The sequence below is a fragment of the Clarias gariepinus genome, chromosome 11 (genome assembly GCF_024256425.1).
Source record: "Clarias gariepinus isolate MV-2021 ecotype Netherlands chromosome 11, CGAR_prim_01v2, whole genome shotgun sequence".
Taxonomy (NCBI): Eukaryota; Metazoa; Chordata; class Actinopteri; order Siluriformes; family Clariidae; genus Clarias; species Clarias gariepinus.
This window is the reverse complement of record NC_071110.1, coordinates 10365050-10381872: the sequence shown is the minus strand read 5'-3', so window position 1 is coordinate 10381872 and position 16823 is coordinate 10365050. Positions and strand designations below refer to the sequence as shown.

The 16823-nt window shown below is 38.5% G+C and overlaps 2 protein-coding genes across 6 annotated transcripts in view; one reads left to right on the top strand and one right to left on the bottom strand.

Moving 5' to 3' along the window:
- The window catches only part of tpra (translocated promoter region a, nuclear basket protein), a 26049-nt gene extending 15620 nt beyond the window's left edge, over positions 1 to 10429 (top strand). The window contains exons 29-51 of one of the 5 annotated variants that reach the window (XM_053507088.1): positions 549 to 680; positions 804 to 934; positions 1732 to 1942; positions 2117 to 2275; positions 3779 to 3977; positions 4222 to 4418; positions 4697 to 4770; positions 4971 to 5167; positions 5363 to 5602; positions 5837 to 5985; positions 6126 to 6206; positions 6531 to 6695; positions 6887 to 6997; positions 7375 to 7465; positions 7742 to 7950; positions 8183 to 8251; positions 8350 to 8444; positions 8561 to 8670; positions 8871 to 8969; positions 9056 to 9215; positions 9377 to 9489; positions 9615 to 9704; positions 10332 to 10429. In XM_053507088.1, coding sequence (XP_053363063.1) covers positions 549 to 680; positions 804 to 934; positions 1732 to 1942; positions 2117 to 2275; positions 3779 to 3977; positions 4222 to 4418; positions 4697 to 4770; positions 4971 to 5167; positions 5363 to 5602; positions 5837 to 5985; positions 6126 to 6206; positions 6531 to 6695; positions 6887 to 6997; positions 7375 to 7465; positions 7742 to 7950; positions 8183 to 8251; positions 8350 to 8444; positions 8561 to 8670; positions 8871 to 8969; positions 9056 to 9215; positions 9377 to 9489; positions 9615 to 9704; positions 10332 to 10390 — 3141 coding nt within the window. In that variant the 3' untranslated portion in view covers positions 10391 to 10429. Of the gene's footprint in view, positions 1 to 548; positions 681 to 803; positions 935 to 1731; positions 1943 to 2116; positions 2276 to 3778; positions 3978 to 4221; positions 4419 to 4696; positions 4771 to 4970; positions 5168 to 5362; positions 5603 to 5836; positions 5986 to 6125; positions 6207 to 6530; positions 6696 to 6883; positions 6998 to 7374; positions 7466 to 7741; positions 7951 to 8182; positions 8252 to 8349; positions 8445 to 8560; positions 8671 to 8870; positions 8970 to 9055; positions 9216 to 9376; positions 9490 to 9614; positions 9705 to 10331 lie in introns of all 5 variants that reach the window. The other 4 variants (XM_053507091.1, XM_053507090.1, XM_053507089.1 and 1 more) reach the window with 4 other exon arrangements.
- Positions 10152 to 16823, bottom strand: prg4a (proteoglycan 4a). Its single transcript, XM_053507537.1, has 13 exons — positions 16694 to 16823; positions 15864 to 15980; positions 15529 to 15642; positions 15218 to 15265; positions 14552 to 14632; positions 14097 to 14210; positions 13424 to 13612; positions 13180 to 13266; positions 12706 to 12845; positions 12176 to 12332; positions 11920 to 12018; positions 11092 to 11217; positions 10152 to 10767 (listed from the first exon to the last, which is right to left on the bottom strand). The coding sequence occupies exons 1-13, from the start codon at positions 16767 to 16769 to the stop codon at positions 10661 to 10663; spliced, it is 1455 nt and encodes a 484-aa protein (XP_053363512.1). The 5' UTR covers positions 16770 to 16823; the 3' UTR covers positions 10152 to 10660.

The window sequence follows — 16823 nt, the reverse complement described above, 5'->3', positions numbered from 1 at the left end:
AACAGATTGGGAGTATACCCGTGTGGCCATAAGAAAACCTTTACTTAGTGAGAGTAATCAGAAGAAGGTAAATGCTGAAGCATAAAGTTTGAAAGTTGAGTAATGTGGTCTGTTGAGTCCAGATTTACTTAAAGTCATTGTCATGTCGGGGTAAGAGGGGAATGCACATGATATATGCATAGTGCCCACTGTACAAGCCTCCTGAAGCAATGTTATAATTTGGGTTTGTTTCAATTAGTCAGGTTTAGGCAATAAAATGGTTTCAGCTGAAACCTGAATGTACTAAATGCCCAGGTTATTCCATCAGTAGATTATTTTTTTCCTGAGGGATCAGAATATTCCAGGACGCTAGTGCCACGATTCATTCGGCTTAATTAGTTTTTAGGCTTAAAAAAAAAAAAAGGAGTTGTTCTGGAAGCATGGGGAATTATTGTTACACATGACCACAACTAAGTACTGACCTTTAATTATGTTAACAATTTTCTGTCATTTAATAAAATCCACTCTGTATTTATCTTTAAAGCACGGTCTATTTTTTTCTCCTGCAGTTGCTTAAGCTGGAGGCAGACATGAGGCCTCTGCAGGAGAGCAATGGGGAGCTCAGTGAACAGAATGGCATGCTGCAGGCTGAGAAGCGACTCCTAGAGGAGGATGTTAAACGCTGGAAGAATCGCACTCAGGTATGCAGCTTCATGGGTTTTTATTCTTCTTTTATTCTTATGAGAATATTGCTTTTGGATGTTGTTGTTTTGGTAAGCTTTTAAGGGCAGGTGGTGAGTATGTATGTGTGAATGTATGTGCAGCAACTCGTGAATCAACAGAAAGACAGCAGTCAGGAGGAAAGTAAGAAGCTCCAAATGGAGAAGGAAGCCCAAATCAAACGCGTCCAGCAGCTCACAGAGGAAACTGCTAAACTGAAGAGTGAGCTGGCCAGGTCAGTGACCACCCTGTTGCTGTATTGCTGTATTTATTTTAAATGAAATATTACAATTTAGCATATCATTTAGTTTATTTATAAATCAGATTTTTTTTTTTTTTTGGATGAGCATTTTTTCAGATCTATTTTATACTTTAAACACTTAAAGCAAAAAACTTTTGCCGATAATCTTGAATGAAAATAACATTAAATGTCAGTAATTTTTACATTGAAAATACAGAGAAAATTACATTTCAATAAAATATTTTACATTGAGCAATTGATTGCAGTATAAGGCAGTATGGACAGATTTTCCAACAGCAATGTGAAAAACTGATGGGAACACGCCAAAAACACATGAAAGCTTTAACTGGCGTTATTCCACTAAAAAATTATTTCTTAATGTAATTTAGCCAAAGCATTAACACAATTTATTTACAAATTATTATTTTTTTTTTAAATACTGCACGAGCTTGGGTTATTTTGATGTGTTGTGATGTCATTTCCTGTAAATATACTATTTAATTTTAGGAGAAATATTGTCAGCAGTTCACAAAAACGAAACAAAACTGTTCATCTCAATACATGCACCTTAATGAAAAAATAAAACAAATTATTTGTCAGTCTCTTATTTTTTTCCCAGAGCTTGTGCTCTCTCTCTCTGTGTGTGTGTGTGTGTGTGTGTGTGTGTGTGTGTGTTTTTTTTTTTTTTTTTTTTTTTTGGTAATGTATAAATTGTGTTGACAAAGCCCATGCTGTACTTCCCAAATGACCATTATGTAATCTGTAATATATCTGTGTTCGTGTGAGAGCAGGGCAAACGCATCCATGTCTGCATCACAAAATCAGAGTCAGAACCTGCGAGAAAATCTGGGGAAAGTCACCACGGAAAGAGAAAATCTAAAGAAGGAGTTGGAAGCTAAGAATCAAGACATCCAGGAGAAGATCAAAACCATCACACAAGTCAAGAAGATTGGGCGCCGCTACAAAACTCAGTACGAGGAGCTTAAGGCGCAGCACGACAAGGTACATTAGACAGTCTATTTTAATTACATTAAAGATAATGCACAGTACTAACCACAAACATTTTTCCACATCCATTCAGGTAAGAGAAAACTACAAATCATACTTCTCAGTAATGTACGTGAGTGTCTGTCATTTAAAATGTTCCTGTCCATTTGTATTGCTTGTCTGTATCAGATGGTTGCAGAATCAGCTAATAAACCTGCACAATTGGATGAAGCACAGCTGGAGGCACAGCAGGCCTCAGTGCAGGAGATCCAGAACCTGAGAACATCTCTGAACCAGGCCCAGACTAGAACCACAGAGTTGGAGGCACAGTTGGAAAACTTGCAAAAGGTACCATCTTTATTTGTTTACTTTTTAGTATTTAGTTTACCAACAATTCATCTTTTTAAAACCTTAGTTTCCCTTTTCTCTATATATTTTACTATTAACAGTTGTCCAAAAATCCTGTATTTCTTAACGTTGTCATGACAACTGTCTTTAATCTCAGGCCAGGATCGCCATAACTATCTCCAAATAGATTACAAGCTTTTTACAGGTGTTAAAGGCTTTTATTTCAAATATTGACTTATGACAAATATTGTTTATGACTGCATAAACTTAATTTGATTGTCAGTGTTGACCCTTCTTTGTTAAAGACCTTTTTTTGTTGAGATTTGCTCTGGCATGCTGTTATGCAACCTCTGGGCCGCATCCTAAACGCAGGCATCAGTCCTGTGTCATACCAACAGGATAGCCTCATGACGCCATTCATGTGTCGGTTTGCTTCTCTGGACAACTGTTAAGGAAGTGGGCTTACCCACAATTTTGCCTAAGAACACATCCATGAATAAAGAATGGTACAAAAACATTCTCTGAGAGTATGGGGGAGCACAAGGCAAGATTAATAATTAAGTGGCTCAGGGAACAAAACATGGACATTTTTGAAACATTAAACTTGTGGTCAATCCTTATGAGGTCTGTGGACAAACTAAAACTCGCAAATTCTGATGCACTCAGAGCATTGGTTATGCAATAATGGGCTCCCATCAGTCAGGATGGGGAAGTTGATTGACAGCATGCCAGGGAAAATTGACGAGGTCTTTTAAAAGAAGGGGCAAAAATGTAATTGCATATACTGAGGTATAATTACAAGCATTTAGGGTCAATTAAAACCCAATTTAATTACACAGTGATGTAAAATCACTAATGCAGCAAACTTTGTGAAAAACGATATTTGTGTCATTCTCAAAGCTTTAGGCCACTGCTGTATTGTATAGAGAATACAGTGGAACCTTGGATTGTGAGTAACTTGGGCTGTGAGTGTTTTGCAAGACAAGCAAAAAATTTTTAAAATAAATTTTAACTCGATAAACGTGTGATGTCTTGAAATACAAGGAGTATGGATGCTGCAGAGCGTCACATGATTACAACTGAGCCAATGGTTCTCTCCTCTCTCTCTCACCCTGTGGGGTTGTGGGTAATCGTCTCCCATGCTTGGTCTCAATGTCACTTGAGTCAACATGATTTAATTGTAATTACTAAAAAAAGGGGGTGTGGGTGTGTGCACATGTATGTGTGTTTGTTTGAAAGCTTGTTATAGGTTATATAGTTATATATTGTTATATAGTTGCTTACTAGGTCCATTAGACTTGTATACAAATTGGTCAGCATTGGGAGTTAAACTGCCATGTACCTGTATAGATTTTACTTTTTTGCAAACTAAATAAGTTTGACATAACTAAGATATTTTTAAAAGGTGTAGACCATATTAGTGGTCCTATGATTGTGTAAAAAGAGAGAGGGGTGGTATCATGTGTCCATGTGTAAGCCAGAGTTTGTGTTATTAACTTGCAGACTGCAGGAGAGCGTGAGGCTGAGGTGAGGAGTCTGCAGGAGCAACTCACTCAGATTCAACCAGAGCTGACGCGTCTCCGTACGGAGCTTCAGGAGAAGAGCATTCAGGAGGACCAGCTAAGACAGCAGGTTGCAGAGAAAGAGGAGAAGACCAAGAAAGCCATCTTGGTAGCAAAGCAGAGACTCAACCAGCTTAACAGTGAGTGCAAAACACACTGCGAAGTAATGACAATGAACTCCATTCTTTTGAATTAAGTCTAAGCTAGTTCATAGTCATCCTCATATTGACCAGTAAATTATCATTTTTTGAGCAGAGTAATGCAACAGTGACCACCTAAAGATACCTAGTTAAATTAGACATGGTGTGTAGGTTAAATCAGCATGTAAGATCATTTTGATTTGAGTGTAGCATGATTGTAAAAGTGTGCATGTATATGACCCAGGTGCAAAAGACAAGCTAATCAAAGAGAATGAGGAGATGAAGCAGCAGAGAGAAGAGTTGGAAGTGAGGTTGAGTGCATTGAAGTCTCAGTATGAAGGGCGATTAAGCCGTCAAGAACGGGAGCTGAGAGAGCTGCGTGAGCAACAGGAAAGACTTGGAGAACAACGAGATGAGCCTCTGGAGCTGGGGACAAGCAAGGTATGACCTATTAGAGACTCACTAATGTGTCTTTGAACTATTATTATTATTATTATTATGTTTTTTTAACACTGCATTTTAGTCATTTTCAAGTCTTAAATGTTCAGTTTGAATTTAATATTACTGCATTTGCTTACCTGCAGTTTATGGGTAGTCTTAAATTAAATTAAATTAAAGTTGATTTCACTTTTTGTTTAAAAACAAAAAAACAAAAAAAAACTATTTTTTAACAAAAAAAACACTATTTGGCTAAACAAAAAATGCCTACATTTGCGCAGGCTCAGGAGCAGCAGAGGCCATCGGAAAGCAGACAGGTCACACTGAAGACCACACCCACTACCGACAGAGGGAGGTAAGGACTTAAGAAGTAGAGCGCTACCGCGTTGTTCCTTTTTAGATCCTGTATTTGTGCAGACAACTTGGACTGAGCAAATCCCTGTACTTTCTACACAGGGCAAACAAAAAAAAAATTGGTACATCATGTGTATGCATGTGTACATACATAATGCTTGGTAATAAAATATTATAATAATTTTTTTAATTGGCCCACAGTGCTAGTACCAGTGAGCCACCTACAGCGAACATTAAGCCCACTCCTGTAGCTGGAGCAGCCAGCAAGCCGCCTAACATTTCAGGCAGCAAGGCCACACCAAGAGCAAGCATCAGACCAATGATAACACCTGCTCCTGTTACCACAGCAACTCCTACCGCCACGGTCATGCCCACAGCGCAGACAGATACACAGGAAGGTAAAAAACCTAAGCTCTGTTTTTATCATTACTTTAAGCACCCCTGAACATGCATAAAATAGAAGTTGAATAATATTGGCAGTTTTCGCTTTTTTGTTTTTGTACTTTGACCAAGCTGTAAAAATGGTGTAGCTTAATTGAATACACTTATTTTTACTTTCCTGTCATCATAAATTGGCATCATTATCCCTGCAGCTCTGCAGCCGTCCGAGACTCCGGTGGAACATGTGACCGTGTTTGGTAGTGGTTCTGTGCGTTCCACAAGTCCAAGCGTTCAGAGCACTCAGTCAATCACACTGCAGCAGAGCCAAGCCACAGCCTTTGTTCAGCCCACCCAACAGCAGGCAAGTCAGGAGCCAGCAGCGCCCATGGTGGAGGCAGTGCACAGCTCACAGATGGAGAGACCATCCACCTCTACTGCTGTGTTTGGTACAGGTGAATATAAAACACAATAATCTTCGTCCACTATTTATGGCACATAAATCAGCCACTTCTAGGGTTAAACAGTGCATAAGAAAATCATAAGAAAACCAAAAGTCATAATCATTATTAAAATATTAATAATAATTTCTTGGTCATTAAACTAATAAACTATCATATTTGTATACATTGTGTGGTTTATAGTTTGCAGTAAGAAAGCATGTGTCATGTGCAATTTGTGTGTTTTAGTGTCTGCGAGTGCAGGTTCATCTCTGCAGAAGCGTGTACGAGAGGAGGAGCTGGAAAGCACAACTGAAGTGACCGAGAGCACACAGGATGACCTTAATGAGCCACCTATGCCTAAGAAGATTCGTTTTATCCAGAGAGTCCGCCTGGAGGTGTGCTTTTTGTTTTGGCGGGCTGTATTCTTCAAAGAAGACGGCTCTGATTAAAATAGGAAGCAGATGCTATGTATATAGCTCTCTTTGTAGCCTGTAGGTTTCAAGAGCTCTGTAAGAAGAATATTTTCTCTTTGCAGGAGGATATCGATACAGAGGAGAGTAATGATGCAGAAGTTGAAGCACCTGAAGGTACTTTGGAAGCCCCAGACGCTAGTGAGGTAAATTATGCTACATTCATTAAGGAAGTAAGTGCTTGGACAGACACTGTATTAAGGCTGGAATTAGTATTACTTCATCTGTAATGTAGAGTTATCACAGAAAGACTTCTGGCAACATATAAATGTGGCATCCAGAGTTCTGTAAAAAAAGAAAAAAAATTTGTTTTAATATTTAAATTGTGTTGTGTAACCTTTGTGCATTTAAAAAAAGATTTTATTAGTGTCCAAATGCTGCCCAAAATGTATTTTTTGTAAAGTGGTTATAAACTATGAATACAAGGAAGACAGAAGAGATGTTCAAGTATGTTTTGTTTTGTCTTACAGGAGAGCTACAAAGTGTTAGGTGCAGAAGAGGCCCTGTCTCAGTCTGTTCCCTTGGATCAAGTGAGTGAGTCTCAAGAATCGACCTACGAGCACAGGCACGATGTCATTGTCATAGAGACAGACAGCAACAGTGACGAAGAGGGAGGGGCAGAGGAGGCTGGACAGGTCAGATTTTGTGCAGGAAAATTATAGAATTACTTTAATGCTTGTGATATTTTATCAAGATTTTGTGTTCTTAGAATTAGTCTGTTTTAAAACATCTGATCTTTAATGAATTCATATTTGATATGAAAGTGTTGAATTAGATTATAGAGGATTCTGACAACTTTCTGATTATCCTTTTGCTTTTTCAGCAGTATGGAGAGGAGGAGGAAGATGAAGATGAGGAGGGTGCGATGGCAGAGGGAGAAGAGAGCAACGAGGGCAGTGGAGACGCCAATGAGCCAATTGAGGCCGAGGACACTGAGGTACATTGTTGCGTGTTATTTAAAAAGTTTTTTCAAATAGATCTAGTTAGACTTTAGATGTTTTGGAAGTTCTGCAATGGCATTACAAGGCTAATGCTGCTAAAAATTAACATTTATAATTATTGATTTAGCTAATGCACAGTTTATGTCTAAATCGTTACAATAGTTTGTTTTTTCCTCAAAACAGTTACATGAAGAAAAACTTATTTTTCTAATGGAAAAATACCTTTTTTATTATTATTATTTAGGTGAATAACAAATCCATATCCTGTCAATTTTTATGTATATGAATTCTTGTTTTGTTTTTACTTTTATTATTTAGATGCTATCTTTAATCTAAATAATGGTGCATCTGATTTGTTTATGCTGTACAACAGACTGCTGAGGCCACCGAGCCAGGCACTGAGAATGAGGAGAGTCAGGGAGCATCAGAGTCTACCCAGAAGCATGCCGACTCTCAGAGCAGTGGTACAGCTGCACATGCACACACGTACATAATTATACTCTAGGCCCAAATATGTTATGCCTTTTTAAAGTTTCAGAATAAAAGTTACTGTTTAGATAGCTGCCTTTGACCACCTGACCCAAATCTCCTGGTGTGAAAATGTGAAATTATAAATGAACAGACACTTGTATGAGCAGACACATGATTGCTTAATATGCCTGGTTTTGATCAATATGGCCGATCATTGTTATTTATAAGCACTTAATAACATGTTTAACCCACTTTTTTACTGTGTACAGGTGAAGCAAGCGTCAGCACCATGGAGCCTTCTCCTGCAGTTGAGCCTGTTCGGGAGGTGCAGCCTTCCCCCAGCACAGTTGGTACCTCCAGCAGCACCTTGTCTTCCCAGAGCCACCGACTGCCCCAGTCACCCCGCAGACCACATCAGACACCTCCACCTCGACTCAACATCCATCCAGTCCCTGAGCTTGGGCCCCCACTCATACAGGTGTAGTATATGGACTTAAAATCTAAAAGAAATAAGTAAATCACTTTAATATTGTTATAACCTGTGTTTCCTGTTATCTGGTAAATAAACTAAATTCTAAAGGCAATTCCTGTGTTTATGGATCACCCTTGCATATTAAACTGACCCCAATACAGGAGGATGATATTCATTTTTTGCAGCGTTTAAAACTAAATATATATAATTTTTTTTTTTATATATATATATATTTCAGAGGCAGTCAGGTCAGACTCGACGCCCATCAACGAGCCGTGTACCCCAGCTCACACCTGGGGTAAGCATGGTATGTCTTTCTCTTTCTTTCGGTCTGTGTATTGTTTTCTTTTTTAAATCTCATGCAGTAAAACTTCCTTTTCTGTGTTTAACTTATTTTTTCTTTAGCAGCAACACTTCTTTGATGATGATGATCGTATGGTTCCCAGCACTCCAACTTTAGTGGTTCCTCACCGTAATGATGGCTTTGCTGAGGCTATACAGTAAGAAAGAAAAGCCCTTCATTATAATATAAATTCGATGGATATTTTATATAGGTTATTTATTCATATTATATGAGTTTGTCACTTGCTCTTATACTCTGTGTCCCCTGTCCCAGTTCTCCTCAGGTTGCTGGAGTCCCTCGGTTCCGTTTCGGACCACCAGAGGACATGATTCCTCAGACAAGCTCGTCTCACTCTGATCTTGGTCAGCTGGCATCTCAGGGTGGTGAGTTTCACAAAACATACACATGAACTATTTCTGCACACACATGCATAATTTCCTGCAAAAACTTCTGGAAACTTAGAAATATGGCATCTTGAGTTCTGTTAAAATGGTCCACAAATGCTGCCCAACATGTAAAGTGTATGTTGTGTAAAGTGGTCATAAACTAATAAATATGAACTATAATTTACTGTATGTGTCAGGTCTGGGCATGTATGAGAGTCCACTATTTCTGGCTGCTCATGATGAAGAGTCTGGAGGCAGAAGTGTTCCCACCACCCCTCTGCAGGTTGCAGCTCCAGGTGGGCAGTCGGTTCATTTGTCAATCAATCAGCTGATTGATTGAACTGTTGGCATTAACACATTTCCTGTTGTTGTGTGTATGAAGTGAGCGTTTTTGCTGAGAGTCAGCCTTCTGATGTGGCGGAGACAGCTTCACAGTCTGTCCCTATGGTCAGCACATCCACCGCAGCCATGACTGGACCAGGAGAAGCTGTTCCTGGAGACGATGCTGATGACGTCTTTATGGCAGAAGCAGAAAGTGAAGGGTGAGGGGTCACGGCTTTATTTGGATATTGGCAAAATCTTTTTTTTGGGGGGGGGGGGGGGGGGGTTTGACTGTTTTTTTTTTTTTTTTTTTTTCTTCTTCTTCTTCAGGGAGCAAATTAAACTCAATCCCTCATGAGATGTTTTGTGTGTGTTTGAGCAGGACGAGCGGTGAGGCATCGTTGGAGAGCCAGTCTGAACTGGAGCCTGCGCAGCCTTCTGATGATGCAAGCCTGCCTTCCACCAGCCAGGAGCCAACCTCCAGCTCTGCTCCAGGTGCAAATAATTACACACACGATGACAAACTGCTGTCTTTTGCCTTCATCGCCACATTTTAAAAAGAAAATACAGCCTCACTTTTGTTTCTCACTTACAGTAAGTTCATAACCTTGTTTTTGCAGATACCAGCAGCAGCCAGCAGCCCAGACTTGCAGACAGAGCCCGCAGAGAATGTGTCCAGCCCCCACGCAGAGCTCAGCTTATCAGGAGAGGTACCTCTTTTCGTTTTTTTTTAAAACTCTTAAAGCCATATTTACATCCAGTCTTTCAGTCAGACTGCTGTCTGTTCATACTGCAATGCAAGGACTTGCATCTTTTCATATATTTCACACTTCATAAGTGTTTACTTCACTTCACTATCACTATATCGACTGTAGACACGCAAAATCACAAAATTTACATAGGCATAGTAATTTTGAAGCAATGATACAGCGTGTTCTTGTCCCCCAAATTTAGGATCGATTTTTGGTCTGCTTATAACAAAAGTGCAAAAATATAGTTGCAGTTGGTTATGTCAAAATAAGATGATGGGTGGCTAGCATGTGGTGCTCTCATTGGTCAGGAAAACATGGGACCACTTGAGGGGTTGCATGAGCCAGTCCACACCTCATACCAGTTGAATAAATTAACTAAAGCAAAAAACACACAAGCTGAAATAGTCCATTTGAATATTTATTGAAGCAAAGTATAAATGCAGAAAGAATGCAGATTTGTAGCTTGACATCATTTATTACAGGGTTATTAGGGTAGAATGGCAAAAAAAAAAAAAAAAACTTTTTAGTGTGGTTTTTTTATTTTATTTTTATTATTATCTAATTGTTTCCTCTTTCCTCCCTCAGGTATTGGTTATCCTCGGGGCCGTGGCCGAGGGTTCAGTAGAGGCACGCCCCCATTCTGATCACATCTTAGTACTTGTAAAATTTCCCACTTTCAGTTTTAAGAAATAAAGCCACAATTCCAGTGCATCAGTTTTCTTTTTGTACATATTATGCATTTTTTAATTTCTGTGGTTCAGTTCAGTTTGCTGAATTATTTCAAATAGCTATTTTGTACTTTATGAGTAATGTTTTGTTAATAATGAATAAAGCTGTTCAGTGTTTTTTTTTGCTAATAAAAGGTGGCTTGCTGATAAATGCCAAGCTCAGGTTTGTCTTTGCTTTGGACTTATCTATTGAGGACAGCCAAGCCAGGTTCTGATGTCGTTCTCAGCAGATGGCTTTGCAGGAGATGCAAGAACAGGATTCTCACCGCTGATCTTAATGCTGAAGACTTTAGCTGTAAAGAAGGAAGACAAATGTTATTTACAAAAGAGATCTCTCCTCATATTCAAATAAAGGTGGAGAGGGATTAAGGGGGGAAAAGAGTAAAAAGAGTTTTTGTCCTTAACCCCCCTTCTATCTTCCTAGATGGTATTTGACTCTGTAACAAGTCTTCATTGTACAATTTTGATATGATGACTTTAATTACTAAATCCACAAGGCTTCTGATGTTTACAAACCCTTATTGCTTATTGGTCATATTAAAGTTTTTTAAAGAAATGTTCACTCTGACTGAAATGTCCAGCTTTTGTATGCTGAGCATGTAAAAATTAAGGCTTACGCCAGGAGAGGACGAATTGTTCAAACCCATCAGGCTTCCTTGGGTTGGGCATGGAGAGAGCAGAAGTCACTGGGGTGGGGAATCCTTTCCACTTCAGAGTGATGTTGATCTCTCCGGAGAGGCGGGCTTGTGTCAGGGGAAACGTGGTTGTTACAGAGAACAAGGTTATAAAGCAATTAATTACTTCGTTCAAGCTTGAATTGAAGACAATATCTATTAGACTTTTTATGCGTTTTGTAATGAAATAATAAAAGCCATTTCTATCCAGGTTACTTGGAGTAATCATAAACATGTGACCAGTAGCTGAAATTATTGTTAATATTTGGTGGCTTAGCAAGGATTTCAGACATTTTTATGATATAAATTCATATATCAGCCTGCAGCTTTTGTGGGTCCGCAGAATGAATGAATAGATAGATTGCACGGCAGCGTGACTGAGTTATATTAATTCTATAAACACTTTGCTCCACTGATGCATTCATGTTTATATCAGTGATGTGGCATTTTCCATTCTGATTGGTCAGCAGGTGTTGTTTAATTTTATTCACAGCAGAAGCTGTGATAATAGGTTATGTTACTCAATAATTCTGATACATTATTTTTATGCTTATGATAGTCTGTAATTCCCTCGTGGGTAGTCTAAATCTAAAGGTAATATTCAACTGACTATGCATTAATCTTGGTCATTTTTTTAAGTATAATTTTAATACTTTCCTTTTACTTTCCTTTCTAAGTTTTATCCTTTAGGAAAAAGATATGTCTTTATTTCATTATCATCATAAGTTTTGTCTTATCAGCCCTTATTTAAAGTAGTCCTGTTGAACTCACCAGGTTGACGATTCTTGGCAGACATTGCCAGCTTTGATTTTTTACCAGTGCAGGTCAGACCACTTCCAGCAGGATAGGTAAATTTCTGCACCATACCTCCTACAGAAATAGCAGTGTGATTTATAAAAAGGATGAATAGGATGGAATGGGGTAAAATATGGATGAAATAGAGGAGCCGTCCGCCTTGGCTTGGATGTGGCTGAGACAAAGTGACAGTGAAATAATTATTTCTCTGAATGTTAATGGGGTAAATCACCTTTCTTAAAAAAGTAAACAGTCTCAGGCCTGTTCCTGGTAGCAGGGACAGGGAGAGCAGCGACAATTGTTCCAGAGAGCCCTCCAAAGTCCTTAGCCACAGATCTGGGGTATCCAGGCTCCATGACTCCATTCTGAAAACTCCAGTAGTTATCACCCTGTGCAGAGGGTAGAAAAACAAGGCATCAGGTAATTTAATTCTGATAAGTGCTAAAGGTAAGAAATTTGAACGTTAGAGTAAACTACATAACTACCTAATACTATTGCACAGTTTCTGAACTTGAAAGTATTCTAGCTTAGAAGAATAGAATATAACACAGAATTGTGTTTTTTTTTTTTCTGTAATGGGTGTCACTTTAGAATGCCCCTCTTTTTAGGGTTGGAAGGCTATATTCTAGCGCATCTTAATGATGAATAATAAAACTATTTAATCTGGTAATTACCATATTAGCAGAATCAAGTGCTTTTAACTTAAGCAATGTTTGTGACCATTGATTTTCAGATCAGTGGCTCTGAAATTAAAGCACAGACCTTGATGATATAGGTCTTGCCCTCGCAGTTGCAGCGAGTGAAGGCTGTGTCAACAGGTGAGGGAATGCCCAGCTCTGCGGTAATATTGAGAGCAGGACCGGCTGTTCTGGTCTTGGGGTCCAGGATCCAGAAGAAATGACCTGGGAATGACAGAGCATGCCAAAACACTGATTAAAAAGCAATATTCTTCATGAACAGGGTTAACCAATGTTTTCATTTTTTGTTATTTTGCAAATAAAATTAAAATTCATGCAGAATTCATGTTCAGTAAAATGAAAATTTTAAAGTGTTAATAAAAGCAATGAATGTAGTAATTAATAATCTAAACAGTCATAACTTTAATCAGGAATAAACCCAAAGATTGTGAAGGGCTAAATGTTAATATTCTGTTGATAGAAAATTTTAAGTGCTTAGGAAAAAAAATGCTAAGTAACGATGGAAGTGTTAACTTGAATGGAAATAAGGGTCAATTACCTTGAAAAACAATGATGGAGCCATTGGAAGCTGAGGTTACGCCATTTATAGGGAGACCACTGCAAAGGTCAGGGCTAGAGCTCTGGGCTTATAATGAAGAAAATTATAGTATAATTTAAATACAGATTTTGATAAATGAAGAACATGCTAGTGGTAATGTACTTGAGTAAATGAGCTTATAAGAACAATGATCAGCCCATGATGATGGCACACATCATAGCTCTGAGTGAGGTGCGTTCCTTACCAGGCTGTCCTGCTGTACTGGCAGCCTCCAGGGCCTGAGCTATGTCCGTGAGTGTGCTTGGTCTCCCAGCAGAAGGCTCAGCGACACTAGGAGGTTGGGTAGGAACTGTACTTGCTTGATTGCTAATCAACACGGAAACCTGGACATGTCCATTTCCATCTGAAAGGGGTTCTGCAGGGTGGAGTGGACCTAACGTTAATAAAGAGAACAAATTTTACACCTCAGACTGGAAGGAGGCAGAAATGCTGATATGGATGTATTCTCTCTAGAGCTAGATCCGAATAGATACAGTAAGAGGAGAACACTTAAGACCAGATTGAGATTGTTTTTAAGAATATTTTAGCAAATGGTAATGTTATAGTCTTCAAATATGTGGCATTTAAAACGTATGTGTAGTCCATGATAAATAACACATGCATTAATTGATTGATGTGCAGTCTGTTTTATTTTGGCTTGACAATAGATGCGGTCATCTAAAACTGAGAGACTATCAGGAAGCCATTATTCAGCTATTGCCTGTAAAACTTTTAATGCTTCATAAGACATTGTCTCGTCTTTATGACTACCTGCTGCGGTAATTTAGTCATCATCTTGGTAAAAGCTGCTCAACTTAACGCGTAAAATGGATAAATGAAGAAGCCTATTAAGAGATGGTCCTGGATGAGAGCTCTACCTGGTGTGTTTTCCACCGGGTTTTCAGAAGGAAAAGTTAGATAAAGATTAGCATCAGAAGGAGGAGGTGCTGCTGAATCTTCAGATAGTGGCACTAGTTCCACAACATTGGCTCCTTTGAAGAAAAAAGAACACGAAAACATAACCTTCTGATAAACAGATCACAGCTTCTCCAGGTTATCCATATTGTAAAGGTTTAAAGGCGTAGGCGTATGTGCGTAAGGGTCAGTGACATAAGGGTAAGGGTAACTAAGCCGGTTGTCCTTTTTTAAAAAGATAACATTAACATAGAGTTGTGTATCACCCTGCAGTGGGATGTAACAGATAATATGGTCATTATGCGTTTAAGGCACTCTCAAAAACAGGTTATGACTGAAAAGGCATGCACATCTTTTATCACATATTGTATATACAGCGCTCTGTGTCTCTGATTGTCTTTGTGGAGGTACAACTCACCATTTACAACGAAATCTGGAGCACGTTGACCGTGAGGGAGTGCTGATCTGAACCCGGCATCAGCACAAGCTGGATTCACACCTGAGACAATAAAATCCTTAATCATGATCATGCGTTCAAATTTAAAATCATTGTGGAATTAAATGGAGGGAATGTCACAACATAAGGTATTAGGATCTGCATCTATCATCTTAATTTGAATGTGTGCAAGATGGTAAAGTTCTGTGATAGTTTTTAATTTTTCTTATTTAATATAATTAATTTTGTACTTTTGTACAGCAGTGGGTTGTCATTTAATAGTCTCTATATCTAATTAAGACTCAGTGTAAATATTTTCTCTATACCTGTGCATTGGTAATGTTTGTATATTATATTATATTATATTATATTATATTATATTATATTATATTATATTATATTATATTATATTATATTATATTATATTATATTATATTATTACTTTAGAGTTTTTTGTAAAACATTACAATGCAATTAAAATGAGTTTGTATACTCTTTTGCTTATAACAATAATAATAATCATAATCATAATAATCATAATGATAATCTATACATATGAATGCTGTTTCTGAATTAATATCTGTTCAACCAGGTAGTACGTTAAATTCATGAAAACTATTCAACAATACAATCTGAGTTATACTACACCTTCTGTCTTTTTGCTGCTTCTGACATCTGGTGCACTGTAATTAGTATCTGAAATAATAAGAACAATTAAAGCTAACTTTATTTTGCCACATGAATGCACATTCAGAAACTTAACTATGTATGCTAATATATATTTTACTAAAAATGCAAAAACATCATAAGTATTATAAGACATTAATGAAGACACTAAGACACTTAAACACTAAGAATTAGTATTAAAATAGGTGATTTTTGTACCGGTCTCCATGAGGAGTATCCTTGAGCATAGGCAGAGGTTCAATTCACCTAAAAAACTTAAAAACATGCCATACCGCAGTGTGTGCTGTAGTCAGGACAGCAGGAGTTATAGAGGGTGCAGTCAGGGTCACACTCACACTCCCTCCCTCTCCTGAACGCTTCTTGGCATCGCCCTCTGCATGAGTCAACTGGAAATGACAGCACACAAGTTTACCTTTATTTCATCACAATTTTCAGGGCTTTGAGAGAGCTGCCTCTAACCAGTAATCTTAATCTTCTAAAGCACAGTGCCTGTGAGCTGTGGGTCGACTGGATCCCAGTTGCTTTTTAAACATTTAATAAAGAGTAGACGTAAAGAGCCATGAAGGACAAATGTTTATGAGATGCAATTAGATTCAATCTTTCTTACGGGAGGTACAGACTCCCTCGTAGTCCTTGCAGCATTCTTTGTGAGTAAGACAGTCATCGTCGCAGGTACAGATCTGCCCACGGGAGAACGGCTCCCCACATCGACCCCTGCAGCTTGCTACATAAAAACACGAAACAGATCCTGAATCCGTGTCACTGAGGCCCTGGAGCCTATACCAGAAGACTTAGGGCCCAAGGCAGGGTACACCCTGGACAGAGTGCCAATCTATCGCAGGGCACACACATATACATACTCTCATTCACACACTATGGGAAATTTGGGAATGCGAATTAGCCTAATCTGCATGCTTTTGGACTGTGAGAGAAAACCCATCAATCAAGGGGCAAAACATGCAGACTCCATGCACACAGACCTGATTCGGGACACTGGATGTGCCCGTGTCGAACCCGAACACTGGATGTGCAAGGCAACAGTGCTAACCACTATGCCCATGTGCCACTGTCCTCAAATATAGTTTTTATAATTTCCCAAATTTAAGGCTCTAAATGCTTGGTTACTACACAGAACCTTGACCAGGAAGGGTCTAGATTTTACTCATTTTTCTCTGAGTATAATTTTTTAATAAAGCACTGCAGATGGCATCACAGGAGTTTAAAATTAAAATTACAGTTTCGTCTGTATTTCAAAATCTAAAAAATGATCTCAGTTAAATAATTGACTATTATAATCAATCAATCAATCAATCAATCAATCAACCCAATAAATATTTAAACTAGAAGACCGAATTCTAAAAATGGACCAGTGTAGATAAAAAACAGATGTAAAGGTGAAAATGTGATGAGGTGTAAAATATGAAGAATATGACTGACTTTGAGCAGCACAAAGCTGCAGCAGGGTGCAGGCCATTAGCAGCACAGAGGAAGCCAGCGTCCATCCAGCCATCATAACTCTCCTAACACTCAGTTACCGTTCAGCACTGAAGAATCCAAAAAGCAAAAT

Bases quoted from the DNA above. Each gene is read 5' to 3' on its own strand.
- prg4a (XM_053507537.1), bottom strand. From the start codon at position 16,769: ATGATGGCTGGATGGACGCTGGCTTCCTCTGTGCTGCTAATGGCCTGC. The intron at 12,019-12,175 runs GTGATTTACCCC...CTATTTCTGTAG, and splicing joins TGTTTACTTTTTTAAGAAAG to GAGGTATGGTGCAGAAATTT. The intron at 10,768-11,091 runs GTAAGCCTTAAT...CCTTCTTTACAG, and splicing joins ACAATTCGTCCTCTCCTGGC to CTAAAGTCTTCAGCATTAAG.